Source organism: Platalea leucorodia, assembly GCF_965183815.1.
Source record: "Platalea leucorodia genome assembly, chromosome: 3".
Classification (NCBI taxonomy): domain Eukaryota; kingdom Metazoa; phylum Chordata; class Aves; order Pelecaniformes; family Threskiornithidae; genus Platalea; species Platalea leucorodia.
In genome coordinates this window covers 67215455-67234404 of record NC_138825.1, presented here as the reverse complement: position 1 = coordinate 67234404, position 18950 = coordinate 67215455, and the positions used below count along the sequence as shown (strand labels likewise).

Genomic DNA, 18950 nt, shown 5'->3' with positions numbered 1-18950 from the left:
GTGAACTGTGGCTGCCAGTATTTTTACTACGTCACTTATATTATTATTCTTCAACCTACTTTTGCCATGCTCACTTCACCAGTTCTCTGCTGATACTTTATAAAATGTGTAGTGCTATCTTCCCTTTTTTGGAGAAAGATTATTTGGAGCTAAAGAACTCTACTGAAATCATGGCCCCTTCATGCCAGCTTTTTTTATGGACACACATCCTGTGCTTAAAAACCTGATACATGCTAGGAGCTAGAACATGCAGGAGCGAATGAACAGTATTCATAGTCTCTTGTTAATGCCAGAAAGCATCTTTGCCATTTAGCGTCTTTGAAACATTAGCTTATATTTTGTTGGAAGGTAACTCACTAAGAAGATAGAGGTGAATTAAGGAAGATATGGTTCAGGGAGAAGGATAACAAGGTGGCATTAAGTATGAAGAAGAATGTAGAGACAGGTGGGCTGATGCTGAAGCAAAATATCAGCAGAGAAGAACAGCGGTCGGGGTTAAAAGTGTGAACTTACCGCATCTGGCTCTGCTATCTCACGTGGAGCTGGCAAGCAGATTTGGTTTCTTCACTTACATCGTTCAAGGAGCTCTTTGTGGCTCTGATGAAACTGGCTAACCCATGGTGCACCTTAAGTTAGTGTTCTCCTAAACATCCAAATTGAGACATAAATTGGAGTACATCACATATTTGCTCTGGCCCACAAACACAGATTGCCTCTCTATGGGAAGCAGGGCTTGTACAGTAAGGAGTACCGGAATATAAGGGTAGGGAGAACTTTTACATGTCTGGTATTACAGACATAGATTGTAGCCAAATATTGTGCTTTGCACTGTCTTTTGCAAGAAGTTACCCACACTAAACCTAAACTTCCTTTTGTCAGGGATGTGGTTATACCTGCGGCAGGGTTGGGGACCTTTTTTTTTTCTTTTCCTCCATCTAGTTGGGTAAACTGGCACTTTACATGCTCTTTTTGTGCTGTTCATCTTGCCTGTGAGACAGATACGACACAGGCTGAGAAGCAGAGGCATTTTTGCCCGCATCCTCAAAGGCGTTAGGCATTGCATTCCTTTCCAAGTAAGTAAATAGAGCTCTTGAATGTGAATAGATGGAGTACAAGGTTTAGCATTATGCAGTGTCACATTAGTGAACTTATTTCCTGCTAACCTCATTCATAACCAGCTGACCTGTGTTTGCCTCAAGTTTTCCAAAAAAACAGCATGGACGGATGCCTAGCATAGATTTTTCATCTGAAACTGTTAGGATTTGACACAGCTGTAAACTACTGAAAATAGAGACATATGGGATAGACAGGTAACCTTAGCTGTCATTGCTGCTACTCTCTATGCATGTACCTATGTGCTCTTACGTATACGTATGTTTAAACACATGTGAAAATGGACTGCAATTTGCTTGGAATTTTCTTCCCACAGTATTGTTGTCTGCTATTTATGTTACAGAATCAATGTATTACATGTTTTGCAAATGGAAAACAAAAAAATTAGCTAAATACTTATATTTTCAATTCTCAAGAGACCTTTTTTAGAAAGAAAAAATCAGGGGATTCAAGGGAACAATGAGAAAGATACTATTCGGTAAAATAGGCTTTACATTCAGCATGCTTGCTGCCTTACAAGACTCCTTTCTCACTGCGATTTTTAGTAGTAGTAGAAGCTTGAAGGAATGTTTGAAGAGCAACAGTGAAGTGTAAACAGACATTTAGGGAACTTGCTTCCAAGAGTAAGAGTATGATGCTAGGAAAAAACTAAGGAGTCTATTTTTAAATTTAATCATTGGGCTGACAATATGGACTACGTCAACTTCTGAATAATCAACATTGATATAAAATGAGGATAAGTCTTGAAAGTAACAAAAATTTAAGCTAGAGCAGCAGAACAACATAAGCAAAGGTAATCACATCCTATATTGGCCACATTATATATTCTAGACGAGTCCCATAGTGCTGGCAAAAATCTATAATAGGAATTTGTGCCCTAGTCATTGGGCACAAATGTATGAAAACTAGAACAGTAATGTTAGGAAGAACGGTGAATAATAGCAACTTCCAAAAAATGGAAATAGAATGGAGCTGTAATAGAAGTGAGCAATCCAAACAAAAATAGCACAGGGATTTGTGAGTGATTGCATGAAGCCATGTTAGTAAGGCATATTAGGCATAGGTTTTTTGTTCACTGTTTCATTCAGAAATGAATTCCAGAGGTTTTCCACAATTTTACTTGGCAATTGGGAAGCATTCAGGCCTGAGTTCATAGCAGGCATGTTGCTTTTGCATTTGCAATGAATCTAAATGAACATAGATGTCTTACGCAGTTTGACATCATTCGAGGCATGCCTCTTCGCTCTTGCCTCCTACACACATCTGCAACTGCTGCTGCTCTCCAGACAGCAGCAGCAGCAGCAGCAGGTGGCTGAAGCCACCCTCCCACCAGTACATTACCTTTGAGGCCGGTGGGATGGGAGCTCATTTGTTCCATTATGGATAAGTGAGATAAAAAGGGAAATGACCTTGTAAAAAACCCCATAGCAGCACGGAGGAGTTAAATGTTATTTTCTGAATAAAACATTCAGTTAAAGTGGGAGCAGGGAATTTGCAGACATTTGTGTTTTTTCCTCAGAAGAACTGAAAAACATTTTGTTGTGGATGAGGCATAAATGTTGTGTGGGCTGGAACTGTACAACTGATTCACTTGGAATTTTGAAGCAGTGCAGTGCTGCTTTTGATGAAGTTATAACAGCTCAACCCTGGAATTAAGTTAGTTCTTGTACTACTGTACAACTATTAAATGTGGGTGTGATTTATTGTATCAAAATATTTAAAATTATTTTTTAATACCACTGTGGTGTGGTATGCCAACAGTTGTGTTGGCATAGAATTGTGTTATGTTGGAAGAGACTTTCTCCATGTAAGATTAGTTACATTCATATAGAGCCAATATAATCACTGTCATACTCGTGGAAGAACAGTCATGGTACTCCTCTAATTCTGGTGTAAGCAAAACTGTGCGGCTTGTGTAGGGAGGCCCATATATATCAATAGAAATGAACATGCTTTTACTGTGACTGATCTCATCAGTGACAGGGGTTTAATTCTTGTTTGTTGCTTCCTGTTGTTGAAGATATTGAAGAACCCAACACACAGAGGCTTCTTTCTCAACCAGTTATTGTGTCTTCCAAGTTGCAAATCCCTGGCCTACCCTTGCGCTGGGAACAGCAGAGCAAGCTCCTTCCAAGTGTAGCTGGGATCCCAGCCAGTAAAGTTTCTAAGTGGAGTACAGATGAGGTAGGTTTCCCCTGTATCTTCTATCTCACTGCCACTGCCCTTGAAGTCTTGCTTGATTCAGAGCTTTAGATTATTGTTAATCAACAATAACACGTTAGTACTCAGAGGATTAGAGTCAGCCAGACCTAATGTAACAGATCCCCAAAATGCCCATTCAGCTGCCATCCAGCCCTAGAAGCAGTAAGTACTAATTCATATGTGTACAGATAGGTATAGATACAGATAAATATGTATGTGTGTGTATATATATATATACACTGGGGTTAAAAAGGGAAAGAAAAGTGCTAAATGTATGGCCCAGCAGATCAGGTGCTCGAGGTCTACACTAGCACCCACACAAACATTCCGGAGGAATGGCTTAGGGGTCAGCATGGACCCAGGAGCTATTCCTGGTGCACGGTTTGGATGTGGCACACTGTTTTGGAGGGTGAGCCTATAGTGCAGGGAAGAATGGTATGGATATGGTCGGGCCATGACACCCGATTTCAGGATTAGAGCCCTGCCAGTGTTCAAGTATGTAATAATGCTTGGACAGGCAGGGTCTGGTCCCTGCTTTACTTTCAGAAGTACCTATGACTAAGGCAGTTTTCTGCAGCTGGGACAGTTGCATCTCCTCTAATGAGAGAAAAAAGAAGCATGAACTTTGAAAACGGATTTGCTAATCTCTATGCTGTAAAAAATAAAGAGGAGGAAGGCAGCAACCATTTTGGTTTGTGAGAAGTGATTCACCAAGAGAAGATTCATGGTTCTGGATCTGCGTGGATAGAATAACAGTAATTTTGAGGGAATAGCCATATCCCACTCTTACATGTCCTGTGGACAAGAGTGGCACGTGCTCTTTTAGTTTGCAGATTTTGTGAATCCTGTCCTTAAACACCCAGCTGCATGACTGCACGCACTTATAGAAGAAGGTGGAACACCTAATATGAGGCTGTAAAAACAATAGCTAAAAATCTTTAATGATTATCAACTTTAAGACAGTTTTGAGAAAACACCGGTCTTACTAAATCTTTTGTTGTATACTTTGGTGGCAGGTGTCTGAATTTATACGGAGTTTACCAGGATGTGAAGAACACGGCAAGGTGTTTAAAGATGAGGTGGGTGAATTTTAGTTCAAAAAGACACAGAGTACAAAGCTTGGTGGAAAGATTAATTTTATGTCATCATTAAAAATACGTATAAAGTAGGAGGATGAAGTGTATGCTTAAGGTCAAACGCAAATGTATGGAAGATGAAGTTGGTTTGCAGGTCATGGAGTGGGAAGGAAGTAAAGAAGATAAAACTAGCTAAGTGTCAGCCAGCTCTCTCGTGCTTCTTTAGCTCTGTTACTGCAACTGAAATTACTTAGAACTAATGGTAGAAGAGGAGGAACTTTGTGATTTACTACTGTTCTCTCTTAATCTGGTTTGAGCAAATTTATAAGTAAGTATGTTATTTTAGTTCTGCAGGATGTTAATAAGTAAAACAGAGCAGGGCAGTGGTTCAAGATAATCACCTCTTAAAATTCTTTGCATCTTGTCTGATCACACTTACCTCTTGATGCTCTTCCTCCTGATACAGCCAGTTTACAAATGTGATTTGAGTTAGTGGGATGTGAGAAGATCTGAAGGCTTCTGATGAGGTTCAAAGGAGTGTGTTTCTGGTATCTGAGAAGATTGTTGTGCCAAAGTCATCATTAGGAAGGATAGGGCTTTTAGGTACAGTAGGCCTTTATAAGCTTGGTTGGCTTTTTCTTTTCCGCTCAGAGGTTTGTTACTCCTGTTAATGCTTAGTTTCAAGAAGGCTGTTTGATCACAGATCGCCAGAGTGAATAGTTCAGGTGCTTATCCCAGCCAGACCACCTGAATGGGCAGAGTCTGGTACTGTAATATCCCAAGTCAGCCAGCCTTTCAAGTGAAGAATAATTGTGGTACTTAGACTTGAGAAGGCACCTCCTGAGGAAAATGCATACAGATGGCCCTGCTAATCTCCTGCGACAAAAGTTTTCAGGCTGTGCTGTAGATAGTAATGACTATTACAGTTGCATATCAGAGGACTGACAAGCTGCATCTGGGGGCAGTTTGCACTTGCTTAGATGTTAGGCATTTTACAGTTGCAGCAGGTATGCAGGCCTAGATCATCCCCTGTGTCACTTAGGGTGTCTCACCAGTTAATTTAAGATAAATAAAAGCTGGCATATTGCTAATTAAGTCAGCAGGTGGAAGGCACCACAGAGGTGGTTGAATCCTAAACACTTTCATTCTCAGAGGTGTAAGAAAATACTTCCCTCTTCAGGGTTCAGCCTCTCAGGCTTTGTCTGTGAGTAGTAAATTAAACCTCTCCCAGGGAGGCCAACCAACATGGACTGGCTGGCATCAGTAGGTAGAAGGTGCTGGTTCAAACTTCTGCTGTGGAAGTGAACCCTCATCCTACATATATTCAGATGCTGCAAAAAGCTGGACACACGTTCACTCATTTCTGGTTCTGAGCCCACCCAGTCTGGCTTTGTGCACAAATGAGTAGGACATAATTGTGGTAACTGTGTGATGCTGTTCTCACTGCAGTGTTCCTTGACTTGCAGTGCTGGGATGTACCTTGCAGGCTTCCTTTGCAGCACGTCTGATTCAGAAAGCTTGTCTTCTAGTCCTACAGAAAATTACACTGTTTTTATCTCAAATTAGTATCTCTAAGCCTAAGCAGTGCTCCTGATTTAAGCACAGTTGGCTTTTAGGCCTAGCTATCCTGCTTATGTTACATGGAAAACTTACTGTAGATACCTAGGTGACCTGAAGTTTACACAAGAAATGTTGGCCCCGTTGAAGCCCTTGGAAGTGAGGGCCTTGTGGCTCTTCACGTTTGGATTTAGCGCTCCTGCTGACAGAGCGATTTGACTACAGGAGAATATTCACTTGAGACGTTTATTAAAACAGCAACACTACAAAGCTGGCAGAAAAAATATTCAGTGTTTTGAAAAGTTGTGTTTGTGTCAAAGAGGCAGTTTTATGTAGCCTGGCCCCTGTTTACGTCTGGGACCAAATTAATTTTAATTTGGTATTTAATGAACAGAAGGGGGTGGCCTGGAGGGGGTTCCAGTTCTGTAGTTCGGAGTGAAATCCAGAAGCTTTCTTATGGAGGCTTGCATAAAAGGAGCAGCTGTTAAAAAACGTTATTGTACTGCAGTACAGTTGAATTCTACTTCATTTACCCATTTTACTTTTCAATAGCTTTTACTTTATACTGTCAGTATGAAAATAAGAAGTGGTTAGCTAAAAATTAGCCAGACAGTTGTTTTCAAGCAGAAAGAAGATAATCATCCTGTTCTTTTGGACTAGCTGATCTGTCTAAAAGGTTGAAATCAAAGCTATCCTGAAAGCATTTGAAAGTGTTTGTATTCAGCCATTCCTTTACACCGTCTGAAATTGCTGGGAATTTTCTTTTCATGTCTTCTGAAACATCTATACTGCTGCGCCGTCAGACCTATTAATAGCTTTGTGTGTTCTTTCTTTTAAAGCAAATTGATGGAGAAGCATTTCTGCTAATGACCCAATCAGACATAGTCAAAATAATGAGCATTAAACTGGGACCAGCCCTAAAAATCTTTAATTCCATTCTGATGTTCAAAGCTGCAGAGAAAAACTCACACAATGAACTTTGAAGATAATGGAAAATGTGTACGAGCCAGCTTTCTCCTCTGGAGCTCATGTTTTATTCAAAGCACAAAGACTCGCTAGAACTGTTGAGTAAGGACTCTCAGAAAGGAAGAAACGTACGTTCAGCACTGGTGGACTATTTATATTCTCCTAGAGCCAGTACGCATCTGAATCCTTCTGGGAAGTGTTCAGGCTTTTGAGAAGGTACCGTGTAACAACCGAGTCAGCTAGTCTTATTTACCAAACTAATGGCGCTAACTCTCCATGGATGGTTAGGATCCCTAACTTTCTCTGGACATCAAGAAAACCTTCCTTAATTATTTATGCTGTATTATATAAGGGAACGTTAATATTTTCTAGGGATTCTTGAATTCTACTTCATGTACCCATTTTACTTTTCAGAAGCTTTTACTTCATACTATCAAAATAAAAACTGATTAGCCAAAAATGAGGCTACAGGTAGCCAGATGAGACTGTTATGGCTAATAGGTATTTGTGCCATAGTTTAAAAATGAAACACTTAATGTTACATACGTGACACTTTATGCTACAGCATATAACTTTACAGATTATAAAACTGTCTGTTTGCTTGTAACAAAACAAACCTTGTTGGGGTTGAAATTACAATGCTTTTTTGATAACTGAATGTTTTTACTTTTGCACGATTACAAAAATGTTATGTGAGTTTTTCCACCAGCATCTTTAATGTATTTTACCAAAAGATCGGTATAGAGAAGGCTGCAACTGAAAAATAAAGTTTGACTTCATAGAAGACTTCTCGTTTATGCTGCACAATAGAGTCCCAGCATTTTACATGGGAGCCTGCTAAGTCCTTCAGCACATGAAGGAAAATACATGTATTTTGAGGTAAGGATATTTGCAAAAAAGAAAATATATTCATACATGTCTGCACATGCCGGTCTCCAGTATAGCTACCACAACAGTGGAGAAAAACAGCGTGCTAAAGCTAGGACTGCTACTCTGGCTTCATATTCAACATAGGTTTGTTTTCCCAATGGTGGGAGAGTTATTTCACCCACCACTTCCTAGTTGGAAATTCTGATTTATAAAGGAATAAGGCATAGGGGGAAAAGACAAAGCACGGAGGAAAAGGATACTTAAACGCATATGGTGCATTGGCACATCCTAGGTGTAAAATGCATGCATTTCACTGGGTCATTAGCAGGCTGCAGATGCCACCAGCAGGTACTTAGGTAAGGCAACCTTCTTTCTTGGAGGATTATTGTAATGATTTGTCAGGGAAAGTCGTTGCACTTGGTATATATACGTAAGATGTAAACCAGATGCACTTTAAATGGGAGAAAGCCTAGCTACCTGTATACTGAGGACTGTTCCAGAATGTTACTTTTGCGAGAAGAGAGAGAAGAGTTGGATCAAGATTTTTGGCAGCCCTCCTCTTAGCGCTGCGGTGGGCAGTTGCTCAGCCTTTAGAGCTGAGAACAAACGGAGCATTTCCGTTGCACTGAGCTGGGAGAATTTTACATCTTCCCACAGATTTTGCTAGGCTGTTCTTTGGCTGGAGTTCCTTAGGATTTCAAGAACTGTCTGTGCCCCTTCCAGATCATGTAGGTGACTGGTACCTGCCATAATATGAGGTGAAACAGGGTCAGTATGAAGTAAGTTGCATTGCTCTGTTAATTTCCTTCCATAGCATTGCATAAATAATATTTTTACATTTTGTTCAATATTTGTACATTCAGATTGCACTCTTATTGTACTACAATACAAATAAAACCTGAACTGGAGCTGTCTGTTACATTTGTGTGTGCCCAGGATTCTCTGATGAACCCGTCTGTTCCCATGGGTGGTGTGGAGTAATTCCTCACTGTAGCTCAGTGTGGCGATGAGTTTAAAAGAGCAACTTGGCTACTGCTGTCTGCCCTCTCCCTGAACTTACTCCTAAGGCTCACAGGCCACTTGCTGTCACAGTCAGAATCCCGTTTATGGGCTTGGATTTTGTCACTGGCAACAGCTGAAGTTGCCCATGCAGATCAGTGAAATGCCACGTTCTTCTGTTTTCTTCCCTTCTGTCCTTCCATGTAGTTTATTTTCCCTCACCCTCTTGTGTCTCTCTCATGTGCCAGCTCTGTAGCCTGCAGTGAGAACCAATGAAGAGATTTGCTGCTCGACAGAGATTACTGGGGGATGTTAAAACTCCTCGAGTTTTTATATACCTACTTACAAAGTACTGTGGTTTAAGAAACGGGTTTGGATTAATACTGTTTATGAGATGTAGAATAAACCTCACTTAATGATACAGAGCCCAACTTTTTATTCATACAGCTATCACAACAGTGAGGACATGCATAATCCTTACTTCTGTATCCCATGTGATGAGGTACAGGGTGTAACCACCTCTGTTACAAGAACTACACCCAACAAATCCACTTGGAAACTAAAAACACTCAGGAGACCTACTGAATCTTTAAAAAGGCAGTTGGTATTATTTTGTATGTTGTGTTGGAGGTAGCCCAGCCATCACACAGATAAAGGTTGTCCCTGGATTTCCTTGGGAGCCACATGAAAAATCCTGAGACTTTAGCAAGAGAGCCTGGCCACTAAATGTAGCCATCTCCCCTCATTCTGCAGGGTCTCCCGCTGTAATCTCTGCACTGGAGTCACCCCTGCACAGCCAGGCTTTAAGAAAACTTCTGTGGTCTTCCAAGCTGTGTGTTTGAGTGTTTAAAGAATTGTGGTGACCACAAACGCTGCTTTGCCTACATGGACGTTTTTAGAACTGGTGGGAGACTGAGCTCTTCAGTAGACTGCAGTGTTTTAATAAAAAGCCATTTTAATTTCTATTTAATGTAATGGGGCACGTTTGCTGGCTGCTGCTACTGTCCATTACTAGGTGCTTGTCAGAAGTTGTGCACTGTCAGGCAGTAATCCCTGGGGTTTCCAGAGATGCAGGAGTTGAGAGGAGCGTGTTAGGGAGAAGAGGAGGCTGTGGAAGAAGAGAGGAGAGGGCCTCCGCTCTGTGTGGGCAGATAGGAGAGTCACCATGTGGAGAAGGCTGGTTTGTTCTGGGGGGCAAATTCAGAAAGAAAATGAGGAGTTCTCTCCTGATCGCCAAAGCTGTGGTTACAAACGCACATGGCAGCATCCCAGATAAGGCATTCTTGCGGCTTTGAGAGCTCATCTCAGAATCCCTACTTGGCAAATTCAGGATTACTGTTTTAAAAAAAAAAAAAAAAAAAAAAAAAAAGAATGTTTCGCGCATGGAGAAAATAGTGAAAACTCATCACCCTGCAAATTATAAATCAGGCCCAACATTTTAAAACACAAAAATTATTACAGTAGGCTTTCAGTGATCATAATATAATGAAATGATGGTAACAAGTAAATCTTTGATTTGTGCCACTTCAAAACATTAAATGTATTAGAATCTGAAGCAGTGAGGTACTCACATTAACTCACAAGTGTGTTTTTTAAATTCTGACAGTCAAAAGACTATCAGAATCTTTTAAATGTTCCATGTGTAAAAATAATAACACGACACATGCAGTAATCTAGAAAATTTTATTATCTCTAATGCCTCTAGACTGCTCTAGAATTTCCATTTAAAATAATGAAAATGCTTAGGTTTTAAATTTTTAAAAAAGTAGCCAGTACAATTTAAAAAAAAGGGCATTATTAAACATAACGGAGTTATAAATATGCAAACACCAGAAAGAATGGCACTGATTTATCTTCACAACAAAGGGATTTATTTTGACAAAACGTCAGACGCTCCCGAAAGGAGTGCTGTGCACACCGTCACGTACTGGGGTACTCGGGTACCTCCAGCCCTCTCTTTGCCTGGGCGGGCAGGGATGCTGGGCTCCTCACCTCGAAGACCAGGGACTCCAGGAAGCTGAGCGTCCTGTGGATTCTCCTTGGGCACGGGATGTCGAACACGTGAAATGCAGCCACCAGCGCCGCCAGGGCCATGGTGCAGTCATCGAGCTGGGCTAGCTCTTCTCTTTCTACATACAGCGCAAACTCGCATGAATTCACATTGAAGGGATTTTTTACTTCCAACACTGGTGTCACCACCTTCACCTAAATTAAGGAAAAGGATATTTCAAATGATGTCACAGCGTCGCTTTGGTGAACAGATCAGAGAAGTAAGTAAGCATAATAACACTGCTTTGAATTTAGCTAGTATTTCTATGAATATTTGCCTTCTGCCCAAAAGGCAGGCTAATGTCATCCTTTTCCAGGAACTAAGCTGAGCCACCAAAAGGCCAGGTGATGTGCCCAGGCAGCTCACGGGAGGAAGAGGGGCCACGACTGTCAGTGCTCTGTCTCCTACCTCCTCGTTCACTGCAGCAAACAGACTGGAATCGTCTCCAAAGACATCTGGCAGGAGTAAACATGCAGCCGTCGTTTTCATATCTGTCAAAAGGCAAGGATTTCTGCTAAATTACAAATGAAAACGTTCTGGCACTGCAGTATCATCCTGGAAAAGCAGATTGCAGCCTATGAAATGGTTAACTGCTCAGCAGCGGCACTGTTGTTGAGTGCATTTTGAAGAGTAGTTTGTACCGCAGTGAAGGTTTAGGTGTCTCAGCTGGCAATGAGCAGTAGTAGTCAAATCATTCATGACACTCTGCTACTCAATACTATGATTAAATTTTTCTCGCAATAAGTAGGCCTTTGGGTTGCTTCTAGTGGAGTTTGCGAGCTGAGCAACCCTCCTGCCCCCACCACCCGTGCCCAGACTCCTCTCTCCCCAGTAAATCAGATGTCTGCAGGGAGCCCTGTTGCCAGGGGACTCCACTTTGAAGGCTGCAGTACAAGCTGGTGCTGCAGGACCTCCTGGGATGTGGTTGCTGCCACCCCCATGGTTCAGCTCTTAATGACTGTAACGTCTTTTTTGCAGGTCAGACTTCTGGTGGCATGTGTTTCGCTGAACCTGTCCTGTCAGGCATTTATTATCTTGGTGCCAGGTCAAGTTGTTTGTAAGAAAAAACAGGAAAGTAAAGGCCTTGGGACTTTACTAAGGTATGAGTTAAAATCTTTGTGGGCGTATTGTATAAGAAAAGGGGAAATTAATTACAACGTCCATAGCTTTCTAAGGCCAAAGGTATGAGTAGAAAGTCCATAAAGGCTTTCTGGATTAGGATATTCAGTGACACTTTTTAATATATCATGAGCTATTGAGTACTCATGTTTTTAAGCTTAAAGGAAGAAAAATCCAATATGTTCACCTACTCTGCTTACTTCTTTAAGAAACGACCCAATAATAAAAGGAGTGAAACTACTATAGGAAACACACGCATTCATACTGTGTCGCCTTTGATTTGACATCCTGGCATTATGCCTGTTTGATAGAAAATGACAGTCAAAGGAGCACTTCTCACATTGCTAAGCTCAGGCATAGGCATCTGCAGCTGCAGTTTGGGAAGAATAAAGATTATGAGTAACTCCTTCAATGTTTTGTCCCTGCAGAACCGCACTCCCAGACTTTTCAGACTGAAAGAAGTTGAGTGGCAGCAGGTGCTCACTCCCTCGCTGCCAGCAAGCCAAACACATCGAGGTACCTGGACCTCTTTGCATGACTCTGGTGCCTGCTCTCCAGAGGCACCAGTCTCTGCACTTTTTCCTGCGATGTGTCTCCGCAGAGACGAGGTACTTGAAATACAGGTAGCACTAACTACTTCTTCCGTTATTTCACTTTGACCGTAGAAACAGTACCTCTCTTTCTAAAGGAAATCCTCTCCTTTTATGGGACTATTTCTAAACCAGAAAATTTTGTTTTCTGCATGTATTTTTAGAAAATAATAAGCACTCTTTTACATATCTAGAAATACATAATTCTTCTCATCTTATTTTAAGGCAATTATTAACTACATGAAACCCGCAATCTTTTATTCAATAGGAGAAATAAAGTTTCAATACCTGACTGACTTAATTTTCCGAGTAATTTATTAGCTTTTATTCTTAATGCTTCCCCATCACTATATATTTTTCAAGCAACTGTGACATTTTAAAATGTTTTTGCAGTAAAATTAGAGCTAGTTTAGTTACATAAGTAAGAACAATTAGCTACAACAAAACTCTGATATTCAGAGCATAGAAGATTTGTACTGACATTTCAGAATGTCTTCCTCTGTGTGCCGCTTCAGATTTTCTTGCAGCATAATGTTAATTGGATTATTCCTCACCACATACAAAGATAATATGTTTTCTGAATAAATCTCCAAAATCTCAACTGTTTTCTTATAAATGTCCATGTGTGTGAGAAGCTGGAACTCCCTAAAAAGCTAAAGAAAAAGAAAAATTCGGTATTATTGCAATCCTCAAAACCAAAACTGAAAACAACATATGAGGTGCCCGCTTTGAAGACAGGATAAGACTAGCTCAGTAAAATAAGATTATAAACTGGAGGGGGTGGTTTCATTTCTTTTCAAAGCAGGGAAGAAATACATCAAGTAACACCAAAATACTTCAGAAAACCCACTGGTGGTATGTGTGGCATGTTTATCACAGGACTGGTGAATCTTTTCAAGTGGGGTTAGCACCAAAAATATCAGTTAAAGAGAACAATGTTGATGGATACTTCACCAGAAACACCCACTAAAATACGTGCCTCCGGTTGTATCATATCCATAACATAGAATTCAATGTCATCATCAAAAACAGCTTTGTTACCTGATAAGGGCATCTTAAGAAAGGAAATAGTCTAAGAATGTCTTTTAAAGGTGCCTTATCGCTGATCATCTTCCTCCGTATTTCTATTGTCACATTCATTCGGTTATCCACTTCTTTCCAGTTCCTCTGAGTTTTTGTATATTCTTGCTTAAGCCACTTAATGTGTACATCCATTGCACTGCCTTCAAGATGAACAGGTTCTTCCTATCAAGAAATGAAGGACAGAGCTGTAACAAATCAGCTAGCATCTGATGTGGCTTGTGTGATTTGAGTGTGGTCGAAGTGTAGCCAAGCTCAGCAGAAAGGATCTGTAGTGTGGTTTCAGTACCACGTCTGTGAACTCACGCTCATGTTCTAATAGTTACATTAAGATCAGTTTTCATATAGCACTATAGCTATCAGCCAAGTCTCCCAAGCTCAAATTACATATTTGAGGCTATTCATGAAATTCCTTTGCCCGTCTCTGGTTTGCCTAATTCTGGTTTATTGGAAATTAGGAGGCAGTTCTAATGACGACTCAGTGTTTAGCAATATTAGCTCTGTATTACCAAGAGAACTAGTATTTTCTTCCTACTCACGCAGGTCCTAAAAGCAGGACAACTGACTTTCACATTTATGCAACTGAAGTATTTACCCCCAAGGAGACCAGCTGAACTAAGAAAACTCTTAATGGAAAGCATTATTTGAGCAGTTTGACTGCTAATGTTTTCAAAGAGTTATTTTGTACTTGAAGATAGTTAACAATCTTCCTCAAAATTATTATTATTGTCCCTGCTGTAACTCCAAACCCCATAATTACTAAGAGGAGGCGTGGCCATCCAAAGCAGTACATCTGTGGCAGTAGCCTGGGGCTGTTTAGTTTCTAAAAGAGGACGCAGTGGATTTGTCCATTGAAACAAGCCGAGACAACACACAGATGCACTGTTAGTGCAGTTACCACTCTCAGGCTGCATTTACACTGGCTTTTCCCATCCGTGTTGTCACTGGTGCAGCTGTCATCTATGCGGTGGCCTACGGGTCAACACTAGAGCGAGTTGAGACACTTCATGTTGTTCCCCAGAACATTTAAGACACAGAGCTGCAAAACATACAACGTCCAAAACTGCTTCGCAGTGCTCTGTATGTGCAATTAAACTTTCCAGCTTAATTAACGTCCTTTTTTAAATTGTGCATGTGGTATTCCAAGAATGGTTGCACAAGGTACACAGTTAAAAAACTGTCTCCCTCCTACTATTACATCCATGGATTTCAATAGCCGTCGGTATCACAGAAGAAAATCAGCCCTGCATGCAGGAGAGTTACCTACTGCGACGCCCGCAGGTGCTCCCCTGGCCCTTGCTAGGATCCTATGTCAGCACAGTCTGCACTCTTTCTAATAGAGGATTTTAGTCTTAATTGCATTGCAACAGTGGTGTTTGTTTCTGACCAGCTTGAGTAGGCATTCCTGTCCTCTCCCTCACTGCACAGGAACAGAGGTGGTGGGTCCGATGATTTAGTCCAATACCCTCCTCTACCTGGCTGAGAGGGGTGCTAGGAAAAAATAGTTTTATAGCTATGTCATATTGTGTCCTCAGCCACCTCTTTTCCAGCCAAGACTGCCCTAAGCTCTTTAGTCATTCCACATATAAAAGCTGGTCCATACTTGCAATTATGCTTCTTCTTGTCTTTGCATATTTTCTAATTTCACTACAGCCTTTGTGAAATGGGCACAGTAAAACTTCAAATACTAGCTGAGATGCTGGGACACCACAGGTGCATACAGTGGAATAATGCGTTCCCTTTTGTTTCTTTCTTAAATAATTCTGAGCGTTCAATATACTTTTTTGGACTGCTGCTTAGCATTGTGCCAAATTATCTTTGGCATAGTATAAAAATAGCTTTTGTGAATGGTAATAATAAGCTCAGAGCCCATCGCTGTAGATGTTGTTAGGACTGGGTTTTCTCCTTGTGCCTTATTTTACATCTATCACTACTGAATTTTATCTGCTGGTTTTTTTGCCCTGTCACTCAGTAGCATGGGGTCTTTCTGCAATTCTTCAGTCTTTGTCTTTAGTACCCTTAGTAGCATCACCAAATGTGGTCAGCCAACTATTCTCCTTTTTCCACATCATTTAGAAATATATTGAACTGCATGAACTAAGCATTAATAATCTTTTCCACTGTAAAAAACAACTATTTCTGCCTATCCTTCTTTGTTCTGTCTTTTAACTGTTTATCCATGCAAGGACCTTCCTGCTTATCCCCTCAGATTACATCCTCTAAGAGCCTTTGAAAGGCAAGTGGTGAAATCTCTTCTGAAGTTGAACTGTATCAGCTGGATTTCCCATGTCCTCAGGGTTGCTGAATACTTCAAAGAACTAATGAATTTATGAAGAATTACTTCTGTTTACAGAAACTTCATTGACTCCTTCCCAATGTGTTCATCTCTTGGGTCTGTATTACAGTTCTTGCCAATTTGGCCAGTAAAGACAGCAGGTTTCTTGGTCAATATGTTCCCTAGCTCTTTCCTGAAACTCCAGAAACCGGCATCAGATTAGCTACCTCCAATTTTCTAGTATCATGTTTCATGAGAGAAATTGCACATCAGAATTAGAAAATTACCTGTTTTGTCCTTGGACACGTCTGAAAATCTTGCATAAATATCATCTGGTCCTGGGAATGTGTTACTGCTCACTTCAGTGTATTATTCTGTAACCCTTTACTGACACGCCGATCTGAGACAGATGCCCTGATGTTGCCTATGAAGAATGGCCCCAGTAACGTGGTTACCTGAGCTCCTCATCTGAGAAACCTTGCAAAGTCTGGCTGTTTTTTCTGGTATGGCTTTCTATTCTGCGAGCACTCCTGCACCTGGAGAGTGCACCCCGAGCACTCCTGTCCCTTAGCAGCGTCAGGCTTCCTGCTTCTCATCTGTTCGAAAAAGCCTTTGTAACCAGGGCAGAAAAGGCAGAAAACCACAAAACCAGTTCTGTGTAAATCTCCAGCGGATCACTCACAATCATCAGAGTCCTATTTTGCTGCTAGCATGTCATCTCTGCAAGCTCCCTGCATCAGTGTTTGGTATTTTCTGATACCCGATTTATATTGGTTCCTGACTGTGAATACCATTCTAGTATTCACACATCCCCAAGCGAGCTGTTCAGCTGTTCCTTAACCTGCCAACTTGCGCTAAGTTGGATGGACTGTCTCTTGCTTCAGCACGAGCACTGCACAAAAACAAGCGTTTGTCCATTCTTGTCAGCCTCAAGATGCTCGTGCTTTCTCACACATGCACGCACACACAAACTTGGACTGTTGTTTGGTGGTTTTTTTTTTAATTACGTTTATGTTTTTTACTCCTAGCAAGAGCTAGTTTGAAGTCTCTGACTCCAAACAGCAACGTTACTACGGGCTTCTCTCATGGGTCTGCTTCCAAGCCTCCTCCCCGAGCTTCTTCAGCCACCTGATGTGGAGCACAGCGGCTCATTTCCAGAGGAGCCGTCACCTTCAGTGCCTTACTTGCAGAGGCAGGAAAGCAAAACAAACTCAGCCTCGTGTGCTGTAACCCCAGACAAACTGACTGGGTTGCTTGGAAACAAACACCGAGGAGAGCAAGTTGTGACCTTTACTCCAGCTTATCTCCATCCCCCTTGTCAAGGCAAACACCGCTCGAGTTGATGGACTTTCCATGTAGTCAGCTCTGTCCTTGAGAGCTAGTTTAGCTCATGACATTATTAATTAGCTAAATGAGACCATTTGACATTTTTGTAAGCATCAATGGCAAGCTACCAGCAGAAATACGGCAGTGGTATAAGGAAGAATTGCTGTCATACGTATCTATTAGGAAAAAAAAATGTGATGGAAAGCCAAACTTCATTGTGTAACTAACTCATGCATTACATATGAGTAACACAAGCAAAAGTCAGTGTTAGAATTGGTTTTCTTGCAGTATTCAGCCTGCTTAGAGCAATCACTATCTGAAAGCTTTTCATGTTTTGAAGCTGCACTTCTAGGCTGAAGAAAGGTACTGGTATTTCTGAACTTTAAGCTCTTTAATATAGCTTGTTTAAACTAGCAGTCTATCTAATGGATGTACATACCCAGCCATAAAACACATTTTAAAACTTCGGTCAAATAATAGAGCTCCAGAAATGTGCCGACTCTATGGTAGCACTGTTTGGATACCAATTAACGACAGTTTTCTACTGGCCTTAGTAGCTACTGCTCTTTCAGAGTTTACTTCTGATTTATTAAAGTGCAGTGGAAACATAACAAATAAATTATCTTGAGGATAGGCAATGGTAAATATGATGTAAAACACTTGGGCTGTTGTGAAACTATGCTGCTTGCAATGAAAGAGCAAGCAAATACTGAGTTCTAGGGTTGGCATTAGCGACCAAAGTTGCTATGATTCTGGGGACTCCTTGTCTATATACAGTGGCTTTAATACCCTGGCAGGTCTGTGCCTTTTATATCTAATCACTTCATTTCGTTTCATCTCTGGACAGTTTCATCCCTACTAGGGAATACAAACAATATACTATAGTATATAGTACTGTGTAAATATAGATCAGCTGGTAATTGGGAGGACAGATTTACTGCATCATTGCCTATTTCTAATGCCAACTGATTTAATGCAAGTGGTGCACGTTTATCGGTCAAGAACAGAACAGAGCACTGGGACCTCACTGGTACGTTAAGATGAGCACCAGGGACCATCATTAGCAGAACCAATGTGGAATTAGAGAAGAAATTTAGATGTTTGTGGGTGAGTAGCTGTTTTCAGTCAACCTAGCTGAAAATCTAAAGGGCAAAAGCATTCTGATTGATGTTCGTTATTTCTAAGCATAGTGTCATTCAAATAAAATCTGAAGGCTTTCAGTAGAGCAGGAAAGTTTGGCAACACTTGAATTTTGCACAAATGATTTCTGACCTCAGGATTTATTAGGTTCTAACATCAAAAGAAGTTTTTGCTTTTATTAAAAAAATACAAAATACCATGCTTATAGCAGAATATGTTCTATGTGTAACTTGCTTTATAACTCAATTTCCATTATCTTCAGCCCTTCTTCCTATTTTGCAAATTTGCCTTTTTTCTAGTAAAGTGCAATGAATGAGTATTAACTCAGTCACACCTAAATGCAGGATTCACTTAGAATGTTTTCTTTTTCTCCTTTTAGTTTTTAGTTTGTGAACAGGTTGATTTTTAAGGTAAGTAGAAAGGTAACTGAGAGGTGGCTTTCTTTTGGGGAAAAGAAGTTACCTCAGTGGGACACCATTTTGTAATGTATTTTAAATTTTATTGGAAAATGAATTCAAGTGTGTTTTAAAATCTTTTATAGTTAACTTTAACATTGCTGGTGTGAACAGGAGGAACCTGGGTTTGGA

The 18950-nt window shown here is 40.7% G+C and overlaps 2 protein-coding genes across 4 annotated transcripts in view; one reads left to right on the top strand and one right to left on the bottom strand.

Moving 5' to 3' along the window:
- The window catches only part of L3MBTL3 (L3MBTL histone methyl-lysine binding protein 3), an 85345-nt gene extending 76799 nt beyond the window's left edge, over positions 1-8546 (top strand). For all 3 annotated transcript variants that reach the window (XM_082307277.1, XM_082307279.1, XM_082307278.1), the window contains exons 20-22: positions 3134-3297; positions 4332-4394; positions 6788-8546. In XM_082307277.1, the coding sequence (XP_082163403.1) occupies positions 3134-3297; positions 4332-4394; positions 6788-6931 (371 nt within the window). In that variant the 3' untranslated portion in view covers positions 6932-8546. The remainder of the gene's footprint in view (positions 1-3133; positions 3298-4331; positions 4395-6787) is intronic.
- Positions 8547-10703: 2157 nt separating this feature from the next.
- Positions 10704-18950, bottom strand: part of SAMD3 (sterile alpha motif domain containing 3) — a gene marked incomplete at both ends in the record, with an annotated part of 41504 nt that continues 33257 nt past the window's right edge. The window contains 4 exons of the mRNA XM_082305471.1: positions 10704-10988; positions 11242-11324; positions 13024-13195; positions 13584-13787. Coding sequence (XP_082161597.1) covers positions 10704-10988; positions 11242-11324; positions 13024-13195; positions 13584-13787 — 744 coding nt within the window. The remainder of the gene's footprint in view (positions 10989-11241; positions 11325-13023; positions 13196-13583; positions 13788-18950) is intronic.